Below are 26,538 nucleotides of genomic sequence, written 5' to 3' on the forward strand. Positions count from 1 at the left end.
GTAAAATACAATGAAGCCACCTTACTGTACAACACTCATTTTGATCTGGCCCCATCACAACCGTGCTGTAATCGGCCCTTTGTGAAATCATCGGGCTTCAAGCTTTTTTATCCAAAGCATGTGCTCTTGTCTTATTGTATTGCTTCTTCAAACAGTCAAGGAGCTTCCACTGAGTTTCTGGATGCATTATTAACGTTACACACAAAGCAAACACTCCTCGTTAGTTTGAATGCCGGCTGACATCAAACGCAGGTACTCTCTCTCTCTCTCTCTCTCTCTCTCTCTCCCTCTCTCCCTCCGATTCGCCGCGCTCGCTCATGGTAAGTTTATGGTAATATCTGGGATTCAGCACCGCGGACAGTTCCGTAGCGTCGCCCCGCCCCCTTTTCCACGGTGACCAATCGGAGGAAGGCCTCTTCCTCACTTTCAGCTGTGGGTGCTGCGCGAGGGGAGCACCAGAGAGAGAGTGTGTGCACCCAGAGAGGAGCGGGAAGCCTCACCACGGGCTGTGATGCGTAGCTGGCTCAACAACAACACTTCCATGGGATAAAAACCTCCCGCTCACATTGAATTGATTCACCCTGCGTGGTTTGTGTTGTGCGCGTGCGTGCCGCGAGGACCCGAGAAATATGCTCTTGTGAAGCGCGAGCGCGAATGACAATATCGCACACACACACACACACACACACACACGCACACACACACACACACACAAAAAGAAGATATATTCGGCGCAGCCCCAAACTTGGAGCCCGTGTGTGGACGTCGAGCAAGTTTTTCTTCTTCTTCTTCTTCTTCTTCGCTTTGTTGTTGACTTGAATCACATTTGAGTCGTTTCGCCTGGAGCCCCGAAGCCCGCGCGCGAGATGGAGAGCGAGAAGTACTTGCCGGAGCTTATGGCAGAGAAGGACACGCTGGATCCGTCTTTTCAGCACTCCTTGCGGCTACTGGATCAAGGTAAATGTCGGGCCGGGTAACAACTGAAGTAAACAGTTTAGCTGCGTGGAAAAAAAAAAACCCACAGTTTGAGTCCACAACACGCGGTTCGGGTTTGAGGCTTGGTGGTTTTGAGCTGCGGGCGACGTGACTCCACCAGCCCGCCTACTTCAAGTTATAAATAAGAGGGTTTTTTTTTTTTTTCCTTCTTTTTTTGGGTGTACTTACAATTTCCCGTTTGGTCACACTAAAAGAGCGAGGTCCTTTTAGCAGCACGGATGCTTTGCCAAGTTGTTATGCAGCAAGCGTGTCAAAGCCAGCCTTGTGGGGTGTAGAAATCAGGAGCAAAATGAGCCCCCCACACCCCCTCAAAAAAAAAAACACGCATTTGCCTGAAGGCTGCACCTGCACAAAGATTGAGGGAAACTACTCATTTCAAAGGAGCCTTTTGCTGCTGGTTTTTAATCAGGAAAAAGAAAAGCTGTAACTGATGTCAAAGTTGACATTTGCACAGGAACAGAAAGCCCCTATGTTGTTTTCAGACGAGGCGAAGCTATCACCGCCAACAGGTTATAGGGGATGGACGCCTGAAGGCACCTCGGCATCCCAGCTCTTTTGCATCCCAGACGTGTGTGAGCTGTGACGCGAGCGGCGGAATAATCACACTCCGATTCAAATGTACATGTGTTTCCTCCTTTGAAGAAGTGGACGTGACTGAAATGGGAGCGGATGGAGCGGCGGCGGCGGCGGCTCTCGTGTAGACGCTTTAATTAATCCGTTGCACAGCCCTTTCCGCTTTGAAGCCGTCAAGAATTGTGCACTTCTTCAGCCGCAGCCCTGTGGAAGCCCCCCCCCCCTCCCTCCTCTCTCCCTCCTTGTGTGGGGAAGTGCACGGTTAAGGCATCCGAGTGGGTCCTTAAGTACCACTCGTGGGCTTTGTCTGGAGTGTCGCGGGCTGCTGTTGGCTTTGAGGGGCGCAGACGAGGAGCACGAGTCTGTAAACAGCGCTGCTGCACCATAACTCCTTCTATTGAACCTCCAGGTGCAGATCCTGCACCAAGCTGTGGTCTTTACTCACACAAAGCCATGTCCCTTCTGGCCATGTCTTCCAAACTGGGCTCCTCTAGGGGTCCTCCAAGTGGTTCTGAAGGGGCCCCCTGCGAAGTGAGGCAGGATTTACCTGCAACGCTGTTTACCTCCTTGAGTTTTTTCTTTTTCTTCCCAGAATTACTTTCCAGGATATTCTGTCCCTTTGTGAACCCGCAATACCAATATGCAGTCGCTTGTTTTCCTCTTTGTTTAATCTGCCGATTATGCTTTTTATCAATCGATTGGTTGATCGTGAACTCCAGCCAGCAGCGAGGGGAACATATGGACTTGCATTTAACGCTGTAACAGATTGCTTTTTAGTTTGGCTCTAACAACAGAACAAAGCTCAAAGACATTCAGTTTACAATAATATGAAAAGGGAATCAAGTCCTCACAATTGTCCATCTTGCAAATATTTGGCATATTTGCTTTAGAAATAACCTAAAAGTCAGGCTTATTGATGACGATAACAGTTGATGAATTTCCTGTTGATTGACACATTTATTAATTAAATGAATCAAAGTTACTGAATGATTCCCCAAATTATCACACATGCAAAAAACCTGCCCCTCTATTCTCACGTCGTCCTATTTGTTTGGGTTTTGAGGCTGAATTATTGACATTTCGAAATGGTGAGGGGTTTCTGACATTACAGAGTTCAACGCTCCTGCGTTGTCCTCAGATGGCCTGCACATAAAGTCACGACAATGTGGCACATGCCTTACTGCAGTGTCCAACGGTGGGCCTGCATTACCTTTATTACCGAATATAGTGATGTGTGAAATTAAATGTATTCCCGGCTCTCTCGGCGTACGTTGGAGTAATGGATGTAATGGCCTCGACGCCATCGGGCGCCGATGGAAGTCTTGTTTGAGAGAACGGCCCGTGGGTTAATGCATCCTTCAGAGAGCTGATTCATGTACAGTCAGGTGCATTCACTCCGGTCTACGAGGAAGATACTGCTGTGTTTCACTCAGCACTTTTTTGTTATCAGCTGGTTTTCGTGACACAAAATCTGGGTTAGCCTTTTTTTTAATTTTTTTTATTCCTCTAAGAACACATATTCGCCTCCCGAAGAGAAAGACCGGAGCCCTGAATGCAGTATGCAAAGCTGAAAGAGTCCGACTGAAGGCTTTCTTGACAGACACTCTCTTAAAGTCACTGCAGTAGGTATGCAGAGTTATTGAAATATATATATATATATATATATATATATATATATATATATATATATATATATATATATATATATGTATTGGCCATTTCTCCTTCCCCAAAACTACATAAAATTGATGGACTTCATAAGGCAGGAGAAGCACAAACAAGCATATTAGATGAGCCGTACCGCCCTCGTGCTTTCATTCAAATGGTTTCACGCGAGCTCTCGCTAAAACACTTCCAACAAAGTTAGTTTGTGATTCTTCTGGTGGGGGCAAGAGATGGCAGTTGGACGCCGTCGCGAGCGGCAGAATTAATCTGTGACATTTTATGAAGTAAGCACAGCTCCGCGGTGCACAAAAATTTGGCCGAAACAGTCTGCCACAACTCCAAAACAGTAAATACTGTTATCTCTCTCTTACACAACAGATGGGACACGATGCAGCTTAATAGAGCACTTCTTCTGCCATCTTGCTGATGAGTTCTGGACTTGATTATGCAATTGGCAGGGGATGCAGGGAACAGAGCTCGAGTAACGAGAGTTACTGTGTGCAAACGGCGAATACGAGATTACCCCAGGTCTGGAGAGACTTCCTTTCAGGAGAAATTAGGGGAGCATTGTGTTTGGAAGCTCGGGGACAGAGCGGCCTGCTTTGATAAGTTTGGGCCATTCGTGCAGCTCTTATCCCACAAGGACCATATCTCTGCCCCTGTGACAAGCCTCATACAGTCGGGCAGACACTGGAGGCTGGAGAAATATCTTCAGCCAGAATAAGAGACGAGCAGGACCAGCAGCCTACAAGGAATGAAAATCCTCAACAGCATACTAATGAAGGGCTGCTAGGTGTGAAAACCAGTCGGGTGGCATGAAGTGCATCCGTTATGTACATTATAGCGCTGCAAAAGCACAAGGGGGCACGAGGGCCTACAAGTAACACTCATTTCCAAAGTGTTCGCTTTATTTGAGGTTCATTCTTGACCTTGGACACGGTGCTTTCACGTAAAGAAAAGAATTATGTAAAAAACAACACAAAAATCAACGTGAAGCATTAAGAAACAAACAAAACACAGACTTTCACCCTGGCGACCGCTGTTTGGGTCCTGCGTGAAACTAAACACTAACGTTGACTCCATGTTTTTCATATAGCGCTGTTTTACACAACGCTGTAATTAATGCTGTTGTACTTAACGTTGTTGTGCTTAAAGCTTTTGTACTTAACGTTGTTGTACTTAACGTTGTTGTACTTAAAGCTTTTGTACTTAACGTTGTTGTACTTAACATTGTTGTACTTAACGTTGTTGTACTTAACGTTGTTGTACTTAAAGCTTTTGTACTTAACGTTGTACTTAACGTTGTTGCACTTAACATTGTTGTACTTAAAGCTTTTGTACTTAACGTTGTTGTACTTAACATTGTTGTACTTAACGTTGTTGCACTTAACATTGTTGCACTTAAAGCTTTTGTACTTAACGTTGTTGTACTTAACGTTGTTGTACTTAAAGCTTTTGTACTTAACGTTGTTGTACTTAACATTGTTGTACTTAACGTTGTTGCACTTAACATTGTTGCACTTAAAGCTTTTGTACTTAACGTTGTTGTACTTAAATCTTTTGTACTTAACAACGTTGTACTTAACACTGTTGTACTCAACATTGTTGTACTTAACATTGTTGTACTTGAAGCTGTTGTACTCAACGTTGTAGTACTTAACGTTGTTGTACTCAACGTTGTATTACTTGAAGCTGTTGTACTTAACACTGTTGCACTTAACGCTGTTATGTAACATTGTTTTGTGTAGCATTGTACGTAACAATATTATTATTAACAATATATTATTAACAATATTATTAAAGGTATAAGTATACAACTAAAGGTAAAAGTAAGGTTGTACATAACGTTTAAGGCGGTTGTTGTATGTTCATGCTAGAAACAGTTACATTATTATTATTGAAAGAGAAACAATGATGATATTTTTAAACTTATTTTCACAATGAACAAAAACACACAAGTATAAGCTGACAGGAGAAAGCAGCTTCATAGTCATGTATGTGCATATAACTTTGCTAGAGTGTGTTCAAGAAGCAAGAGGATCCATTACATGTCTCCTTGTGATTTGATTCACATCATGGTGTTTTTATGTAATGCATGTGACCTCTCACTTTCACTCCCACATCTTTCAGAAACGATGCGAAAGAAGCCATTATTATGATTATCGTGATTATCGCGCGCTGATTACTTTTTTTTTCTTTCTCACATGATTTCACATTTGCTTCACATCATAATGCATATCCCCGAGTGAAGCTGTGTAAACCACGGCATGTTCAAGTGTGGAGGCCCGGCCCGCACCAGATGCATTCTGGTTGTGGAGCGTGTGGATGCAGAGCGGCGTCCACTCTGAATGTTTCACGACTTCTGGCCCACATTGAACGCTGTAACCTCGCTGCCGCTGGATACACTCCGTATCTAGTGCTTTTTAATTGGATATTCCACAGCAGGAGCTCGGCACAGCGTTTGCATTGAATTACCATCCCCGGCTAGCTTACCCACAAAGAAACGGAAGAACAACAACAACAAAACATACAGTCTCTGCACAGAGCGAGCAGGTGGGGAAACGTATACACATTTCAGACGTGACGCCCCATTGTTAATTCATACATTTCCATCTCCTCAACAAAACACAGGCGTATTTTTAGCCGCGCTTGAGTTTTGCCCCGAGTGGCGAGCGGTTCCCGGGTGAGAAGGCCCAGAAGTGAACAGGAATAAGCTTCGGCGTGGGATCAAAGGCAGCGCTATCGTTTTGTTGGGGAAACAGTGCTTGATAGCGATAATGATCTGTGGATCTGCGGCCGGGGCCGGAGCGCCGAGCCCGCCGCGGTGAGGTGGAGGCGCCCGCCGCAGACCCCCGGACCCGCCAGGGGCCGGGAGCTCGCTGGTTATTTGACCCTCGCGGATGCAATGAGCTCGCAAGTGAACTGTGAGAGGGCAGATGGGGGAGCTCCGGCAAACCCGCTTTGCATTCAGACAAGCAGTGGTTGGCTGCCGTGTGTGTGTGTGTGTGTGTGTGTGTGTGTGTGTGTGTTTGCAGAGCTCTGTCTCTGCTTTGCTGCAGCTCCCACTGGAATCCAGGGGCGAAATGTAGGCCAGGACTAACACAGGCAGATCTCCCCGTTATAAAACCTAACAGCATCTCTTTACCGGACGCGACGTGCTCACGTGCATCCATTCCACTGCTTATGCGCGATGCATGTTCTCACTCGTTACGGCAATAATGAGCCAACGTTGCGGTGATTTAGACTCTCCCCCCCCCCCGCCCCCCCTCCCTTCCACTGGGATGCAGCACTCGATAGCCTCTAGTGGCGTTAAAACGTCAAACCTGGAATATTAACGTGATTCATTCCTGTTTGTCTGCATGCAAACAAACACAGAGTCGTTCCCAATGAGAGGTAATTGAATATATTACGGCGGTCGCTGGGAGGAAGCCATGTGCTGTCATTGTCGGCCACAATGTAGCCGGCCATGCGTGGTCGTTTTGTTCCTTTTTGTCGCTCGCAGTGTGAATGTGTAATTAGGCAAATAGTTTAGAAGAAAGAAAACGGCCCCGAAAAACGGCCAGGTAGTGGAAGTTGGTTTTGAAAATCCTTTGCACAGATTTGTACAAATGATTTGTACTCACCTGATCAGAGAGTAACTTTTGACCATTCTTGCTTCACGGCTGCAACATCAAGCCCCATGAACACATGATGCACTGAGAAGTAGATAGATAGCATCATTGTGTTAAACATAAAGGAATATTGTGGAAAATAACGTTGTATGTTTTTTTCAAAGCAAGCATCTTGAGACGCTTCCTTCCAGTAGTTTTGGTGTTCAGTCATTCAGTTTCCTGCTGGAACCCGTCTCTAAAAAACCACCACAAAAGCAGAAGTTATTAATTGCGTTTACTCCTCTCCATCTGTCGGCTCGTTCCTCGCGCCTCCACCTGGCGCAGAGCTCGCCCTGGGCTCCACTTGTTGACTTAATGTCGAGGCTGTCGAATTTCACCGTTGAACACGGCCGACTGTAGAAATGCTGCAGTCATATCCCAAATCCCACAAATGTGCATGTTTCCATCCTCCACGTGCACCCGCAGGCCGCTCTGTTAGAGGACAGCGGTCCAGGAGGAGAGAATGAAAGCGTCCAGCCAGGCCGGCTTAAATAATGCAAAGTGCACTTGTTTGGGCTGAAAGGGGATATTCCACATCGCCGATAAGGAGATGTGTGTTGCTGAGTCTTTACCACGGCCGGGTTTAGTTGTTCTGATACGAGAGGCCAATACAACACTGACTTGTTCCACTACCTCAGTCTCGCGTAATTCTTTTAATTTAATCCAACAAAGCCAAAGTTCTCCTACGTTGCACGTCGTCAAAACCCAAACAGCCATACAATTGCGTTACAATTGTGATTTCCGTGAGCATAATCTCTACAACGGGACAATACTTTGGCTTTTGGAAGCGTTTTGCTTTGCGCCTGCAGGTTTTCGAGATTGGCGTAAACATTACAAATGTACGTTAGACGCCAACTTTCCGCGCATTTGATTTGTGAACAGGACAAATATCGAGAGGAGCCCATGACCCCCCCCCCCCCACACACACACAACCTCTCATTGATCCCTCCATCCTCGTTTTATTTGAAGATAATTTGCAGCCCAACGCAGGACGCCGACAGCAGCGGGATTACACTGGATTAGTTTGGAAAAGCAAAAAGCAACCCCCCCCCCTCCTCCCCCTGGACTGTATCAGTGTGTTTACTGTGCCCCGAGGCCGAGAGACAAAGGGAGACGGGGATGGAGAAGACAGAGAGGGCAGCAGTGGGTTTGGCAGGGCTGTAGAGAAAGTAAGAGTCTCTTTCCCCAGGGAAAAGGTTATTTGTTAGGGGATTGCACCAAAGTCACTTACAAAAGGGAAAATGCAATCTGAGGGGAGGAACAAAAAATGGAGGAGTGGAATGGAATGGGAGTTGAAATGGGAAAAGAAAAAAAAAGAAGCGTCTATACGGGGAGAGCTGTCGCAGATGAGTTAGTGGAAAAGACGAAAAAAAGTTCACATGACTGGAAAGAAAACGTGTGAGCTCTCCAGCCGGCTGCTGACCCCTGCTTCCTATGCAGGGAGCGCGTCTTCACGAAGTGAATGAACGCAGTGGAAGAGAGAGAACGACTCACCCTGGATTCATTTATAATTAATGCTGCGACGGACGACAAGTGTGATGTCCCACCTTCTCTCTAACGGTGGATAGGTGCAAATTCATTGCTTGTTATCTTTATTTTTTTTAACTACGGCCTCTACGGCTTCAACTCCAGACACATTTCATGCTCTGCAAACGTCCAACAACATTCAGCAGAGACTGAGAAGAGACGTGTGTGTTCAGCCCCTGCACTTTCTCATCCTCTAAACTTTGCTATTAAGACTTGATATTTGACTTTGGAGCTGTGTGTTTTTTTTTTTAATAATTTCTTTCCCTTGGAAGGGTTCCTCTCTTTGCCGCCTGCCACCGCCTCCCGTCTCCCCTCCTCCTTTATCCGTGTCGTTTTGTGTGGTTGGCACCTCTATAGAGTGGATTGCACTGGATTAGCTTCTCCGCCTTCCCAACTGATCCGATCCATTTTGTGTAATCCAACTCAATTTAATTATGTTTATCGTTCCACCTCGCCGCTGCCGAGGAGCAGCAGCACACCTCGACCAAGATAAGCCCGGGGACCTTGTGGTGCCTTTTTTTTTTTTTTTTCCCTGGCAGAGTGTCTGCCTGAGCCTGTTGCTTTAGAAACAGATGGTGTAAGTCACCTACACCCTCGGCGAATACGGCGTTCGGTGCCGTGTGATTCAGAGCTGCCTTCAAACATCACCGTGACATGAGAAAAATAGCCAAGGCTGGAGATCATAACCTGAGTGTTTTATTATTTCTTTGGCTTGTTAAGGGAGTTTGCACAGCTTAGCCGTCCCTCGCTGTCCCCAGACGTTTGGAGGATGAACTTTATTTACACAGTCTCCGTTGTTTCTTCTGTGCGTCTTGATGCTCGGCAAAAGCTCGCAACGAAAAAGCCTCAAACCAGTTTTTCAAACCGCTCCGGCGGCGGCGGCGGGCGCAGTTCCAGGGCTCGGCCTCTTCTTCCCTCTGAATGTGTCGTGTAAGCCTGAGACGTCGCGTTTAGCCGCGAGGTTAAATGTATTTACGCCCCTCCGGCATCATCCTCGACCGCCTGTACATGGGCGAGAAACGCCTCCGATTCAGTGTGAGGCAACTCGCTGTCTGGATGTCGTCGACCGCGGCGAGCAGCAGATGTTACAGCCCGACAGGTAGCGAGGCCGTGAAGGGAAATAGACCCTGCGCTGTGTTCCTGTCCTCGCTGCTCCTCGGTCATCTTCATCGCCTCCCCAAGAAGAAGTCTGGTTTAATACCCCGGCACTAATCTATTTATTTTAGACTCGTTCTGTTCTCAGTAAAAGTCTTGATGTCCTTTTTTTTTTTTTTAATTCAGTATTTCAAATGTGACGTTTGTTCTTCGAGTCTTGTTATAGCACAGTGAAGAAAGACACGGAGATAGCAGGAGAGACGCACGCCGTATCGCATGTAGAACACGGGGGGAAGAAAGACATCCATCCTTCCTCTGTCAGATCAGTCGATCCAGGTTGAAAAAAAGTGTAATTTTGACAGAATGAAAAAGATTTCCAAATGGAATAATTCTCTCATTAGTGGCCGCGAACAGCAATAATCTTCTCCGGTGCGTTACAATCCAGCTGAAATCCCATTTTGCCGTCGCCTCCATGTCAAAAAAGGTGCTTTTCAAACGTGTTATTAATAGAAAATCCTTTTTATGTCAGCTGGCTGGAAGGAGGCGTGTCTGTGTTTGATTGACAGCAGCTGGCGGGATGCCAGTGTGTCGGTGTTACACCTGCAGCGTTGCTGCTATTGAAGAAGAGATTTAGCTGTCTGGCGTTCGCCTGCAAGTTTACTCCAGCGGTGCACTTTTCCTCCGGGTGAATGTTTGTTTGGAGGCACGGCTGTTAGGAAGATGGCGTCCGTCTCTGATGCAACGCTGACATTACTGCTTCATGCCAAGTTTGGCTCACTGTATCCAAAAAAGGGTCCACTTACATGCAGGGAGGAAACGGCGCATTTGACACGAAAAGATGTTCACACATTATAAGTCGTGACTGACCACATTTTTACTCCAACAAAAGATGATAAAAATGTCGTTCTAGGCATTTATTTACATGTATCTACCTTTTTATTCATATATTTCACTGCTTTTGTGAACTCAAGACCTTTGGTAAACCAATTTCAAGCACCAAAACCGTTCGACCACCTGAGTAAAGTTATGTTTTCACGAGAGATATGAAGAATTTCCCAAATCGAGATGACATCTTTCAGCTTCAGAGTCATCTTTCCTCTTTACACTTTTGCCTCGTGCCTCATTATATAAAGAGCGGAGATTTTTCTGCAATTCTTTATCGAACACATGAGTATGTATCTGCCATGCAAGTGCCTTCAAAAGGTGAATTGAGGAAATGATGTAAAATCAAAGGAAGATGACCTCAGACCCCAGAGGGTTGATGTTGAATGGATGTTTTTCATCAGCGGTTGCTGCAGGCGTGTATTTCTAGCAGACAGAGCGGAGATAATTTCTGTCATTTGACAGAAATAACATATACAAGTGATGTAAATGGCGTATGGCAGCATTGGCTACACGACTACCATCTCTGCAGCTGGATTTCAACTAGCTCTTCATCACAAAACCACAAAATGTAAAAATACACATTTTCAAAGGACGTCACAGTACAAGTGATTTCCAGAGCAGATACGTGTGTGCTGCGGCAGACAAAAATACTATTTCATATCCTGGGCTGTCGCGCTCACGCTACGTGGCGCTCACCTTTTGCACAACAGGGAGAAAAAAGAGCAGCTCGAGGCTCTGGTGGCGGCGGGCATGAATCTTTAATGAGCGAGGGGTGGTGGGATACCAGTAAATGAAAGTTAAGTGCATTTTCTGGGTTTTTGGAGCGGGAGAAGTTCTCTCGCTGAAGCAGCGAGCGATGAGGGAGGGACGGATGCTCGTTTAGCGGCGGCGCCAAGAGGCCCTCCCCCTCGCGTCCTGCTGGGCCGCTCGCTTCCACTGTGTCTTTTCAGAGCCTGGTATTAAAGCCTAATTGTGTTCAGAGTTGTTAGAGACATCTCCCGCTGTGACTCGCGTCCTCCTATTCCTCTTGAATTGCACGCCAACAAAGTCATTCAAAATAGAAGGGGAAAAAAAAAGCTCATCTTGTGTTACACTTTCGTGAACGACCTCATCGCCTCGCGGCCGTGGATGGGGCACGGCGACCAGATGCAGCGTGTATATTGTTTTCCAGTCGGCCTGTTAACATGTCACTGCTGTCGCAATTGGCTGTAAAACAGTCATTAAGTCTTATCGGGAAACCGTAAACACGGGGTCACATCAGCTCCGGTCCTCATAACAAGCACAATCATCCAGTCTCCGCTGGGTAATAAATCCAGTCTGTTGTGCGTCGCTGCCGTCGGGCCGACGCTCCAGCCGACGGCACCGCACGCGGTCCTCCAGCCAGCCATTTGGCAACGCTTCTCGTTAAAGTCTGACCTGGGATCTGCCCAATCAGAGGCTCGTTATAGTTTGACCTGGAAGTGCATCTCTGCCCCGTCTGCTCGTTAAATCGCTGCCTCGCTCCGCGGCCATCGTTAGCCCGCCAAAAAAAAAAAAAGAGAAGAAGATGTTTGGAGCGTTTATGGAGTCTTTATTTTTTTTATATCCCTGACGAAACAAAAGGCCTGCCGGCGTTTCTGTGAGGAATGCAGGGCTCCCACAAAAGCAACACATTGGACTCTTAATTGTGCGAAACTTGATTTAAAAGAGACAGCTGTTCTTCGCCGAGTGGAAATTATCTGGGCGGAGCCGCAGTTTCTTGTTCTGTCCGCCGCTTAAAATCGGGGAAAGATGCTTTTGTGATGTAGGAACCCAGGACATGTCGTTTATGCGTATGGTAGTTAGGAATAGACGTCTAGTGTTTCTTTTACAACGTCTGACCAAGAAATAATGTCACATTTGACCAATTTAGATTTGGTCAAATAGCATTTACCATGATGTGATGTCATTTTAAGAGTGAACCACCTATTGAATAAAAGATGACATCATTCTATCTACACTTTCCTCAGAGCTTTAAATCTCTCAGTCGTTTCCTACTTCCCTCCTGCGTCTGTGGCCTCGAGCTCATCGGTTCCCCTCGAACAAATACATCTATTTAAGCTGCTCACCTATATGTATTTCCCTCTTTAAGAAGGACTCTGTGAAAGCTTTGGAAAACACGACTAAAACAGGGGTAAACCGTGCATTTGCTGGGGATTATTTTTAGCCGTGGATTAATACACATTTGGCACATTAGTGAGTATTTACAGCAGCAGCAGCTCGGTGCATTCAGGACCGACTTTAAATAAACTACAGCGCGCGTGTGTGTCTGTGTGCGTGTGCGTGTTCACGGCGATGACGAAACATGTCACGCAATGCAAGCGCGTGGCTCATTGATGTGTTTGAACCCTTTTTTTTTGGACAACAATGAGCATTCGTGGCTCAGAGGAAGATTTGAAAGATCCCGTATACGTGAGAGGAGAGTGATGGGTTTTGGATTTCCAGTGGCAGCCTCGTCCTTAAAGTATCCGAAAGGAATAACTCCGCACGCTGATGTTTAATAACAGGCTGAACGTGTCTTTCTTTTCTTTGTTGCAGTGCGCAGTGGCTCAGCGATATTTATGAAACTGCAATAACTGCTTACTGCAGCAACTTATTAGTGACGGGATCAGAAGCATCACAGCTCAATTCTCTCCCCGCCGTGCGGTACGCCTCTCGCAGGAAAAAAAGATGATTGTAATTACAGCGAGCGTGCGGTCCACACAGTCGACGGCCTTCCCGGTGCCGCTGTCGATGGGAGGCAGAAAGTTTATAGATCTGTGGGCTGTTTCTTTTCTCACTCGCGCCCACTCCTCCACCTCCACCGGAGGGCTGAGGTTTTAATTGCTGTCTTAACCGACCGGGTGCTGGTTCTGTGTGGAGATGGGCCGATATGAGGAGTAGGAGGAAAGGGAACTGTGGTTGTTGTTATTGACAGCCTCTCATCCTGGAGGAGCTGATAAGGACGGGACCCTGGGAGACTCGACGCAGGAGCGGATTACACGTCAGTGACGGGAATCCGGGACGTTTGGTTTTTCTTCTTTTCGGGCTCTCGTGCGCCTCGGAGGGCCCGACGTCTTTGGGCAAAAAGGAGCAGGTTTCAAAAACAAAATGAAATCTCCCGGAGGCGGTAACCGTGTTACTGCAATTCCTCCGCTGATGGAGAAAATGCCAGAGCAGGTGGCGTGCACGAGCCAGGAGCCGGTAACCTTGTAACGCGAATGAAACAGCTGCATGCACGAGGAGCCTTGTATTCCAAATCGATGAGAGAAAGGGCATTGATTTACAAAACAAAACACAAACACACGGGGCCCGGCTGCTTTGCTTATAGTTACTGAAGCATCTGCCGACACACACACACACACACACACACACACACACACACACACACACACACACAGAGGGACAAAGGAGTAGGACTGTCGACTGCCGATCTCTTTTATTCGTTATATGCCGTCGTTAGCTCTGCACAAATATTGCAGCATAATTGATAACAAATAACAATCTCGGTGTCTTTTCATTGTCGTGTCTGCCGTGCAGAAGCGGTGCACGTCTTAAGAGTTTCATGTGATCCCTTCCAGGGTGGAAGACACACAACACCGTGAGAGGAACGAGGTCGCGGACTAGTTTGTTCAGAGTAGTTTGTTTGCCGAACGACAATATAGGATGTCAATAAAAATGTAATGTCACTGCAGCTCTTTTCATCGACTGCTTGGGCTGCGATCGCATCGCCGATCGATGCCGTAACCGAAGCCGAATATCGGGGCTGGCTAATTGATGGATCCGACCCTCATCATCCTCATCATCCCTCCAAAACACTCGAGGTCTCGCTCCTTTACGCCCCCTCAAACGTTGCCTTTGAGCCCGGTGGAATCCACGGCGCTGGAGGACAAAATGCACTCTACGTGTCATAGATCTATCTCACTGTCAGAAGTACATTACCCCCACCGAGCGCCCGAGGTCGCCCGGTGAGAGATAATTGCGACCCCTGCTGAGGGGGAAGAGCCCCGCTACAGGAGTCACCTTCCATTCATCACAAGGCACTTGTTTAAAGCCTCTTCCTCCAGAGTGAAAGTGAGAAAACTCCCGCGGTGCTTTCCCTTAGACCCTCAGATCCAGTTAGCAGCAGCGTCAGCCTTCAGCAGAGCTTCTGTTGTTTCCCCCTTTTAAACCAAAAAAAAAAATCTTTTGTAATTCGCAGGATGCAGAAATGAAGGTCCGGGGTTCACTTCAGGAGCAAAATATCTCACGTCCTCCTCTTTCCCTTCCGTTGTATCTCCGCTGTCAGCTCTGGCGCCGGTTAGTTTTTATATTTATGTTATAATATTGGTTTTAAATGGCAAAAAAATAAATAAAACATGATCTTTTTCTTCTCCAACAAACAGCGATCCTTCAGACGGGAGACCGCAGGTCGATCCCGTCTTCAGCGCGTCGTCAGCGTTGTGGCTGTCACGTAACCTGCTATGTGTCTGCCTTGAATAAGGAAAGTAGCACCGGAGTAGCACTTAAATGTCTCTTACTGAGAGCAATCTGTAGTTTAACTTTCTGAAAGACACTGTACTTTCTTGATTCTTCTTGTTCTGAGCTTGTTCTCATGGTTGAATGCACTTATTGTAAGTCGCTAACGTTAGCTAAATGAAATGTGTCAGTAACGGAACGTCTGAAGTTTATTTCAACCCAAACAACAAACCTGAACCTAAATATGTAATTTGGTTACTCAAACACAACCTAATACGTCTCCCGTGAACACGGAAGTATATTTTAAAAAAATCTGACGAGCGGACATTGACACCAGCTGCTAGCTTACGTAGGAAAACGCACCAACAAAATTGGGGTTGACCTTTTTCATAAGATCTCCTATAACTGTTGTGTGAGGATCATTGCTCACACACACACACACACACACACACACACAGCAAAGCAAAGCACATCCCATTTGCCGCTGTGGACCACTTTTCCACTCTCGCCGCCTCTCCACTGTAACTGTATTATTAATTTCCTATATACCTACTGTTCTCTCCTCATAACACAAATATCGCTCCTGGCGATCAGTATAGCGTCTGCCTCATTATCATATTTATTTAAAGTACCGTGTGACCCATTTCATTCTGACATGGGTTCCTCTCGTCATGATTGAGCGGCCCCGTATTTAAAGGTAGTCTCCGGAGATGCTGCAGTGCGTAGTGGGGAACATTACCTTTAAGCATGTAGTCACAGGCTCTGTCCTTGTCATTTCAATGAAACACTTCCACTAACTAAGCATTGCTATTGGTCACAATACTGCATTATTACGGATACATCCACTGCAGACGGTGAAAAGAAAAGAAAAAGCAGCCCTGGATCTTTCTTTATTGGAAATCCAACTCACGCGATCAATGATCTGTCATGTAAGCAATACGAGATGAAATACTGAAGATGTTTGCCCGGTGATACGGCGTATAGAGTCATGTCGGTGAAGGGAGAGTGGCCGCGGTGCCGCCCTGTGTAACGCGACCACTCTAATGGACCGCGCCTGATGAATGGACCTGATTGCACCAATAACACGCAGGAGAAATCTGTCCGGCTGCCAGGTACACACATCGGCGCGAAGCTTTAATGGCCGAATCTGTCAGCGCGCGTCTCGCAGCGCCCCCGCTCGCAATGGCCGCTGACCTGTGGCTGGTAATGGAAGATTAATAGCGGGGCTGCCGGTCCGTCTCTGATCGGAGTTATCGAATGGTTTTCCCTTGGATCCGTTTCTCAGGACTTGGCCCCAGCGTCTGGGCCGTATTGATCGGCCGCTTGCAAATTTATGGTTATGTTTCTTCAATTTGCACAAAAGGCAAAAATATTGTTGTCTCTGCTGGCATCAGTCAATGACTTCCTGCAGATGTGTCTCCAGTCCATCTCGTCCCCTCGGTTCCCGGGGGGATCGAATGCTCCTCTTTTGGGACGACGTGAATGTCATCGCTGTTACTTTATCCATCTAATTGACCGCGACCTTCTCCACGCTTTACATTTAGGGAAACATTTATTGATGAAGCCGTCTCTTTCGGCGCTTTAAATACTGTACATGCTGATATGATACGCCGGCCTGCATCGGGGGAGCGGCTCGCCGGTTTGTCGTTCCCAACTATCCGGCCGATTTCAAGCGCCGGCCGGCAGCAGACGTCCTTGCTCCGCTTGAGTCGGGGCGGTGGCTTTCTAGTCGGAGCGTCTTATAGGATTTGGAAACCAAAGCCTCGCAGGTTTTCCTTTGGAACCCTATAGCCGAACCCGCTCGGCCCTACAGCCCCAAACTTTAGCCCTTACATTGATTTAACCTCAGCTTCAGATTTAGCCCAACCTGGCAACCCCCACGCGCTGTCTCGTTTAGCTTCGTCGCGCGGGGTTTCATTACCCCTGCGTTAGTCAAATGGCCGGGAGCTGTGGACTGATATTTCAACTGAGACATAATTAATGAGATATGCACGTCTGGTTCTCTCTCCTCCGAGCAAAGCACCGTACGACGTCTGCTGGGAGCGAGTCCAGGAGCGAAGGGCAGCGCGAGGAGCGGAGTCTTGTTGCAGATACCAAGGTGCAGCAGGCGGAGGAACTGTCAACCAGCTTTTTATTCTTCTGTTCCACAACGGGGAACAGAAAGCCGACAGTAAACCAACAGTTTGTGTTGGTTTGGATCAGGAGTTTTAAACTCATCGGCAAGAAGACAACCGAGATGAAAAGACTTTTTTTTGTCGGTTTTCAGGGTTAAAAACACCACCTGTGTCAACCTCACAGGGTCTAAATTATATAATACTCAGGAAGTAGCGGTGTTGCGATGCATCGGTATTGATAATAACGTGACATTTAAAAAATATATAATAATGTTGATGTTTATAATACATGAAATACAATATGTGTAAAGAATCCAGCTCATCTTAAATCACACCTTTTTTTACAATTTGGGTAACATATTATCCCTCCACCTTTCTACACTGACATTTTGAGTATAATTAATTCAAAAAAGAGACAAAGAGAAAAAGTGAAAGAGGAATTTCAAATGTTCTATTGAACATGATATCGTAAACATTTTTTTTTTATTGCAAATTATTTTGTGACAGTGAAAATCTGATACCGGGTTCAGACCCAAATGATCGTAAACATTGTTGTTCATCAAATAGTCTTATGATAGAAATTCAACTACAACAATTAAAAAAAAAATAATCAAAATTTTTCAATCACAATTAACCGAGTATTAATTGCAATCATGATTTTGGCATTTAATGAGCATGTTCAGCTGCGATCCTGACGCTCAAAATGCACAAACAGAAGATTCACGTGAAGAAGAAGTCTGATTTTGAACTGAAGGTGCGTTGTACATCGCATTAGCAGCGCATGTACACATGTTGTGATTTTCCTGCAGCTGCTCTGCGACCAGTTGCTTCATCTCCAGCTTCCCTGCATGTGAAAGTGATTCAGCTCTTGGCTTCAGACTCCCTTCTCTTCAGTGGAAAAGCATAACTTTCCTCATCGCATGTTAAACGCTCGCCTGCATGCGTAAAACTTGAACTCTTTCCAAACTGCTCTTGGATAGCGAGAGCCAGAAATGGAAGTGGTGAGACTTGGCATCGTGTTTCCTGAATGTAAAGCCAGCAGCGCTGCTAAAAGGTGGGGAGGGAGAGCATCACCAGTCAGACGCATGTTTTATTCAATAGGCTGTCTGACGCCGCTGCACACTGCGCTGCGTTCGCTCATGGATTTGATTTGTTTAAAGCTCTGGAAGCAGAGTTGCAAACACCACAATTACAACAAAGCAACATTTCTTCTTCCTCGTGTAATGACGGCTCCGGCACAGCCGAGCGACACGATTGTATTTAGAAGCAGGCTTTCTGGCTCCTGATCAACGGCTTGTTTTTCAACTTTTACCACTTGACATCGTGTCTTCAAATGAGCAAATCCGGCGCAAAATGCTAAAAAAAAATAACTCGCGCTAACCTCACGAAGGCTTGTGTGCTTGTTTATTCCTGCTGGCTTTGAGCTGAGCTTCCTTTCCTGAATAAGTCAGAGGATGTAGGGGTTGTTTTGGAATTCATCTCCATAACGAATCTTTAAAAAAAAGTGTTTTTGAGGAGTCAAGACTGTGTTTTTATGTCAGCTTTTTTGTACATTGTTATTTTCCCACACGTTTAAGTGAGCGGGATTGCGAGATGTCCTTCGCCAGCAGCAGAGTTAAACACTCACAACACATCCGCTGACCTTTAGCCGCTGAGATCCATCCCATTATCACCTGCCCACAGTTGGCGTGTTTGCTTCGAAGGCGCGTTTCACACCCGATCATTTAATGGACGGCTCTCCCCCGCCAAGTCTCACGCGAACACGCTTTTCTGTTTCCCCCGCAACGACAGTCCAGATGACAGAGACGGTGTCGACGGCGGTCCAGATGTTTCCGTGCAGATCCAAAACGGCCCCGTCGACGAAGCGAGGTGCGATTCAACTCGGAAAAACTCGACGACGGGGAGGCATGGCGTTCTCACGTCGTGGGTGTGACAGGGGCCGATTACCCACAATGCACCCCCAGACTTACAGTGTCCGGGGGCCTTAAACGGCAACGTCTTACACTGCGGTTAAGATGCTCGATAGTTGAGGAAACGATCCCGTCTTATTTCATCTCCTCCTCCCTCGTTGAATTGTTGTTGTTTTTTTTTCCTTCCTCGCGCCGGTTGCTGGAGTGAAGCGACGCGCCAGGAGGTGACAACACGCAGCAAAATATGGTTAACATGTTTCATGTGACACTTCAATTTCCTCTCTGTCAATCAGTGCAGCTGCTGCGTCGCTCTCATTGCTCGGCTCCAGCGACAGCTTCGTGATGGATCTGGTTCTGGGTTCCCGGCAGAAATGTGTGATTGCGTGGATGAGACTCGCTTTCACCTGCTCGGACTGCGCCTGCTCATGAAACGCCACCTTTGACGAGTGTTTTTTTTTTTAATGAGAATCGAGTCTTGAAACGAGAGGGACACACTGAGACAATGCCACATCTTGAATATGTAACAGATCGCTGCATCGGATGACGTGAATCAGAAAAAAGAAGTGTGTATTTAAATCCCGGGTCTTTTTTTTCCAGCTCTAATGATTTATGACAACCCGGCTGCTTCTAAAATAATCAGAAATTCCCCTTGAAAATACATTTTGTTTTGGGTCCTGCAGGAGTGTGGGCATGCGAGGTGCCGGCTCCCGGGGGCCGCCCACCACACCCGAGATTGTCGCAAAAAAAATGGCGCATCCTGAAGAGACAGCCGGCGGCCGTTGCTGAGTCGACAGCCCCACTGTGTCCTCAGAGTAGTCCATTAGCTCTACCTGCCCCTTTTTCGCCACAGGATCCCCACAGCACTAAATGAAGCCAGGCATATTTTCATCTTCCTGACAGCCTGGCTGCGGCTGCAGCCATGGGAGATGGAGGTCTGGTGTCAGCCGGCACACTCTGCCGCATTTCTGTCGGCAGGATTGGCCCAGATGCTGATCCACAGCCCGCCGTATCATTCACTCCGGGCTTGTTGTTGTTGTTGTTGTTGTTGCTGTTTTCGAACAGAATTCATTAACAGTGGGTGGGGGATGGGAGGGTTGTGGTCACCTTTACATTGTGCAGTCAGTACATTGCTTACGCGTTGCAGAAGAATCACCTTCTGGTGGATTTCTCACACACCCTGAAGTGCTCTGGAGGCAGAAATTGAATTTAAATAGGAGATGCCAAAGCGCCGATGAACAAGCCAGAGAGGTGAGCTGATGGTTTTAAGCTCGCGCCGGCAGCTGAACAAAAAAAAACAATCAGTTGTCCGAGTTAGCTGGTTAACCTCGCAGTCGCAATCAGCGACACCGAGCCGGCAGCCGCAGAATCAGCACGCGACGCGAGAAATGCAGCCGAGGCGGTTTCTCTACAAGACTCCACCTCTGCACATGTTCTCAGACCTCCTGCAGCGTCGGCTGAAGAGCTCGACCTGAGCAGGACGAGTCGGAGGACCGCCACAACTCCAGGGCAGTAACACACGTGGCTGTCGACGAGAAGGGACGTTCGTTTTTCATGAAATATAACGAAGCTGCAAACACGAGTTCATCCTCCGGACCCGATCCCGCGTGTTCTGACGTGTGCTTCATCGTTTTGCTGTTTGGATGACAAAATAATCTCCGCTCCGGATCATCATTTGACAATCCAGATCTGTATTTCGATGAACCAGCGCTCACCAAAACCATCAAATGATTGTACATTATGACACGTTTGGGGCGTTATTGATTGTACAGAGGGGGAAATTATCATACAAATGTGAAATGTAACGCACTCCTGAGCACCAGCAGCCCCTTTTCTGCTTCACTTGTAATCATTTAATCTAATGCTAGTATACAAGTATTGATTAGTGCGGCTTGAACCGCCCCGCTCCTCTTTTTCTCCTTTGAGTTTAACCTTAATCCACACTGTACGCCACGTTTACCAGTATATCAGGTTTCTTCTTATTCCTGCACATGAACGCCTTGCAATCGGATCCATTATGAAAATACAATCATTGATTCGTGCAGCTTAAGCCTCCCTCTCGCTCCTTGTTCTCTCCTTTAGTCCGTTTAAATAAATGCAATTATTATATTATTCCACACTGTGTGACGAATTCACCAGAATGTTCTGTTTCTCGTCATTTAATCCGTAATTAACACACACGTATTGATACGTGCGGCTGGAAATCGTCGCAAGTACGACAGAGAACAGCCGCGCAGAGCTCTCTGAACGACACGTTTGCAAATGTGCTTATGTGGAGCAAGGACGCTTCCACTCAGCGCTCATCAGTCGACGCCGGTGGGAACGCGAGGGCGGCTTTGTGCAACATTTATCAATGAATGTCATCGTGAAGTTTACTGAATGCACGCGAGGAAAAGAGGAGACGGCACTTCACGCGCTTATCCCACCGCATGCAGCTCATGTTTAAATGAATGAGGAAGGGAAAACAAGTCGTTCTTTTATTCAGATTCGGATAAAAGTTATTTTACTGCCGTTTAAGTTTGCTGCTCCTATAACTCCCGAAAAGCGTTTTTTTTTTTTCTTCCCTCGCGCTGCACGCGGAGCGTTAACCCAACCATCTGCCTCCAGAGCCGCTCCGCCGTCTGAAGAATGTTTTCAGAATGAAACCTCCAATCTGCAGGATGAATGCCACCTCACAACACACAGCGATAATACACCTGGAGGATCCTGAGTGCATTTTGAAGCTGCAGATGCTCGGGGAGAGAACGCTTTCAGAGGTGTGGAGGAGTTGGGTTTCTTAAAACCACCGAGGCCCGTACGGAAAGCCGACCGCCCACCCGAGTTAAAGATACATCTCAATGTGTCTGTGTGCCCCCCCCCCGAATAAAAATTGACTAAGTGAGACGGCGAAAAAAGAAAAGAACGTGTGCGGTCGAGAGCCACGCGCGCCATTGTGTCACTCTTTTGTGCGGTGTGTAGTCGACACAGAGAAGCACACTGAACTCGGAGAGCTCCCACAGAAATGTGGTAATTTGGTTCCCCGTAACTCATCTCTATCCACTGTCACTACTTTAAGCAAACAAACAAACATAAAAAAAACAACTGTACGAGGCTCAAAGGCCGCATTCGCTCACATCCACTGTGGGTTTTTGGAAAGTAGACTAAACATCGCAGCTGTCAGTCAATAGAGCGCAAAGAGTTTTGAGTTAAGCTTTCCTCTCACCCTCCCGCTGCCTCGTTCACTCACAGCTTTACTTCCCTCCGTCGCGATGTCGTCTATCGTCTTGCGGCCGCAGGTGCTGAGCCGTCGACGCGTGGCCCCTCCCCCTCAGGTGCGAGGTCGATAATGAGACCGGGGACGAGCGGCATGAATAACTCCGTGAACTCTTTTTTTTCCTTCCATTTCCTTAATCTCTGCCCACAGGCCAACCCGGTATCACCGAGTCATTATTTTCCATCGGTTTTGCTTGCTGCTTGATCACACACACATCGCCTCCTGTGGGGGGGGGTCGGATAAAGACGGGAAGAAAAATCCACTGCAAAAAATGAAAGAGGGAAATTTTTTTAAAAAAACGCTCCGTAATTCAATATCTTTAATAAAGATGCTGAACAGATCTCCTTCTTAAGCCTCGTGTCGGATGATTAATTGCAGATTTGCTCGCAAGTTCAAGCCCGCGGGCCACTTGTGGCTTCCGGCTGCCAGACCAGAGACGCGTGAGCGGCCGCACGGACGCGCGCAGGACAATAATCCTCGCGAAGGCGCGTATTCTCTTTATCGCCTCTCTTCATTTTCGTCCCCTAATCCCGGTCACCGAGCTGACTCCCCACTGCGGTCCCTCTGCAGTATCCTCTTTCATAAAATCCCCAGGTTTGATGTGCTTCCCGGGGACCGAGTAAACGAGTAAAGTGCTTGTGGCAGCGTACGCGTCGGGTGACTCAGCGAACACGGACTCAACGGGCCGACACTATCGCTCCTCCGGCGAGAGCCCGAAGCGAGGCTCAGCGCTCGCAGTTGATTTAATCACTTTTAAAGTACGGGGGTCCGTGTCTCGCCTCCTGCTTTGAAACACAAGAGTTACCTGATATCGTGACCTTCTGGAGACTGTTCTATCAAAGAAACGTAAAAAGAAAAAAAATGGTGATATGCAGAAGTTTCAATATCCATAAATACAATTACAATATATTTCTGAAAAACATGATGAATCGTCAAAATATTGCCCCCAAAACTTGAATTTTACAAGATTACATTTAAACATGTCAGGATGAAGTTACTGTACACATTTGTACTGAATTGAGCATGAATGCATCGTAATGCACTCAGCGCCACCTCGGCTGTCGTTAGCTGTTAGCTCTGTTATTTAGCTGCTCGAAGCTAACGTTAACTAGCTCTCCTTGTGCCGATTTCAACAGGTATTTGTTGTTCACAATGTAGCGTTATTAATGACAAACCTGGCTCCATAAGCACATTTAACCCAGAGGTGTGTATAGCACCAATCTGGCAGGATGTGCTTTTCCGGCTGTGAATAACACATATTGTTGTTGTTGTTGTTGTAATGTGTTACAGTGATAAACCTGCAGAGGAATTATCACCTGCGTCTGCAGCTTTTCTCATCCTTAGTGAGCTTTTAAAGTTAGCTCCAGCAGACAGATCAACATAGTGGAGCGACTAATATTTTCCTCATGAGTTTGGTGGAGACCAAAAAAGACATTCACATTCATTAGACGTCTTTTTAACCTTTGGTGTCTTCAATCTTTAATGTAACAATTAATTACCAATGAATATTAAACTGTTGACTATTACTGAGAAGTCCCAGCACAGTGTTAATGGACACTTTCCAGCCCTGAGAGTATTTTATATTGAAACCGGTCTATTAAAATGACCCACATGTTATGCCAAATCACGTCGCAATTATTTACAGCCATAATTGCTTCATCTGTAATTTTCTTTTTTCCAGCTTTTGCCTCGAGACAAACTTCTAAGGAATTCACAATTAGATATTATTTTCTATTCTATTTTGCGTTTTTGATATCTCAGTTATGAGTCATTGTACAAAACAAATCGTGTGAGTCTTTAACTGTGAAAAAAAAAAAAAAAGACGATTACGGCTCCCGTGACTTTCCCTCTAATTTGTGTCTCCGCCATACGGCGCAGGGCGCCGCGGCGGTGGGATTTCCTCGCTCCGATGATGAAGTAGCTGAGAAAATGTCAAGGGCTCGCTGAGGACTCAGTTTGCAGCCGTTAAAACACGAGGACAGCCTCCACCCCGACACGGAAACTATGAGAGGGAATGTGAAAGAGCATGTGTGTGTTTCATTTGCGTTGCTTTGCTCTCTCGCACATTCCCAGTTCTCATTATTTATTTAGTCAGAGCGCACTCTTAAGCAGCGTGACCTTTTCGCACAGACCTCATTGAAGTGGCTTGTGTTGCCGTCAGCCCGCTCTAAAAAAAAAAAAAAAGCTTCATTCATACTCGGAGAAAGGCTAATGATGATCCCCGGTGTCATAACCTGTGAGAGCAGGCGTCAAGCCGCGGCCGAGGAGACGCTGCGCTCGTATAGCTTCCAATGCAAATGACGACGCGGGAGGGAAATATGTATGAAAACAATACGGGCTCCTTTCCCGGCAATTAGTCTTGACTGAATCGATGAGCGGCTGGATTGTCTTGTTTTTCCAGCGCTGCTCTTGGCTCGCGGGCCGTATTGGTACACAAGTCATTTTGTGCGAAATTGATCTCAGATTTGTTTAGAAAAGATCCCCCGCATGGGGTCTTCTCCCATCCGCCGCTCTGTGGCAGAAACGCAGCCTCTCAGATTAAGTGCCTCAGCTGCATGTTCACCTCCATCTTTCGGAGACGTTTCAATGACGATACAGGCTGAGACATTGTTAAAAGGGGAGGGGGCGGCGGTGTCCGTTTACCCAGGAGAGAGCCGGTGTAATCCATCAGCCTGGCTGCTGCCCGTTCAGCACAGTCGGCCCCAGCTGCCTCCTGCTAACCGCCCCTCCTCGCCTCCAGCCCCTCCATCAACATCTCTCTTTCTGTCATGATCTGCCTCCCTCCACACGCCGTGTAGCCACAGCGTACACTTAGAGCTTCGCTACCTTTCATAATTGATGCCTCATCACGGATAATCTGCAGAGGACCTGACCACTACCAGAAGCATGGAGAGGAAACCTATTTAATGCACATATTTAATGTTAAGTGAAGCATTATACGCACCACACGCTGCCTCGCAGTGCAGCAACCAGAAGGTTTCATGTGTGTGTGTTCAGCTGGATTAGAAATCTTACATTTTTCTATACATCTCTTAAGTAGACCAACACCCACAAACCGGTGCAGCTTCTCATGTGGCACTGAACACATTTGTTTCTATTGAAGATGTAAATCTTTCTTTTTTTAAATGGGTCACAAATACAGTTTCATTTTTAGAAAAGAAGGTTTCTAAAACAGCTCGTGTATTTGCTAGGAGAATATTTTCAGTCGTGGATTTATTCACAATCTGTGTGCGTAGACGACTCAAAAATGTTGCCAGTCTTTACTCGACTTTTTGGGGAAATTTGGCTTCATTGGCTTTCTTACTCTTTCTTACTGAGGGGTAGTTAAGAAGATAGATACCACTCCCATGTCTGTCTTAGAGCTAGCTGACTATTAGCTTAGCATAGGCTAAAGACTGTAAACCAGGGCTTGTTGCCATCTGCTTTTGCCTACCACTTCATAATCACACTAATTTACATTTTATATGTACAAAAACTACAGTACAGTACTGGAACTATTTCAGGGTGCAGTGACTTTTGTGAAGTTGTTCTTCCTCCCTTCCCCTGCTTCTCATTCCTTGACTGTAAGTTAAGTTTGTGGTAAGAAAAGTAGAAAGTGCTGACTCTCTTCTTCCTACATTCCTGCGATCTTTACCAAAGCATGCTGAAAAAGAAAAGCTCAATATGTGGTGTTGAAAATGGTTTATAGACAAAGACAGAAAACAAAGATCTGAACGGATGCTCGACATGTGTCATTAATTAGTAGTCTGATCATTGGAAATAAATCCTATTACTCATTTAAGCGAAAGTTTTTTTTAAAAGTTGCCATTAGCCACCAAAGTTAGCTCGCTAGCTAGCAGCGCAACAACCAGACAAACACATTGTAACAATTATATTGCTGCGGTCAGCTCGAGACAACACAACGAGCTGTCTCTCATGGTCAAATGTTACCTAATTAGGCGACATCTAATTAAAACCATGCCCACACACACACACACACACACACACACACACACACACACACACACTTTGGATATTTAGTTCCTGTCCTGTTGATAGTCCACCTCTCTTTCTGCTAAATCTATCACCTGTGTGCCGTTCTGAGACGAGCCTCGGCTCCACAGTGAAAGGTGCACAGAAAAGTAAAAGTGGACCGTGCTTTCGGTGTGCGTGCTGTGAAACAGGAGTTCACTGGGTATCAATTGCTTCTCCATTCATGGATATCTCTTACTGAAACGCTATATGCCGCCACGGGACACCGAGTCGGCGCTGACGTACCGTCACCGTGTTGTCCGAACCTCGTCCGAGGCTGTGAGGAGTACAAGGAGGGATGTGGTGTTCTTCATCCTGCAAAGGGAGGGAAACCCAGAATGCCGAGCGGTTGAGAGTTGATCGTACTGTAACTGTACTTAGAAGACGCAAAAATTCAGACCGAGAAG

General features: G+C 46.6%; 1 protein-coding gene across 1 annotated transcript in view; it reads left to right on the forward strand.

Annotated features, from left to right (window-relative positions):
• The first annotated feature begins 478 nt into the window (after positions 1 to 478).
• The window catches only part of khdrbs3 (KH domain containing, RNA binding, signal transduction associated 3), an 89,052-nt gene continuing 62,992 nt past the window's right edge, over positions 479 to 26,538 (forward strand). The window contains exon 1 of the mRNA XM_068576378.1: positions 479 to 957. Coding sequence (XP_068432479.1) covers positions 867 to 957 — 91 coding nt within the window. The 5' untranslated portion in view covers positions 479 to 866. The remainder of the gene's footprint in view (positions 958 to 26,538) is intronic.

Source organism: Clinocottus analis, unplaced genomic scaffold (assembly GCF_023055335.1).
Source record: "Clinocottus analis isolate CAN_PGR_092001 unplaced genomic scaffold, fCliAna1.0.p SCAF_14, whole genome shotgun sequence".
In the NCBI taxonomy this organism is placed as follows: Eukaryota; Metazoa; Chordata; class Actinopteri; order Perciformes; family Cottidae; genus Clinocottus; species Clinocottus analis.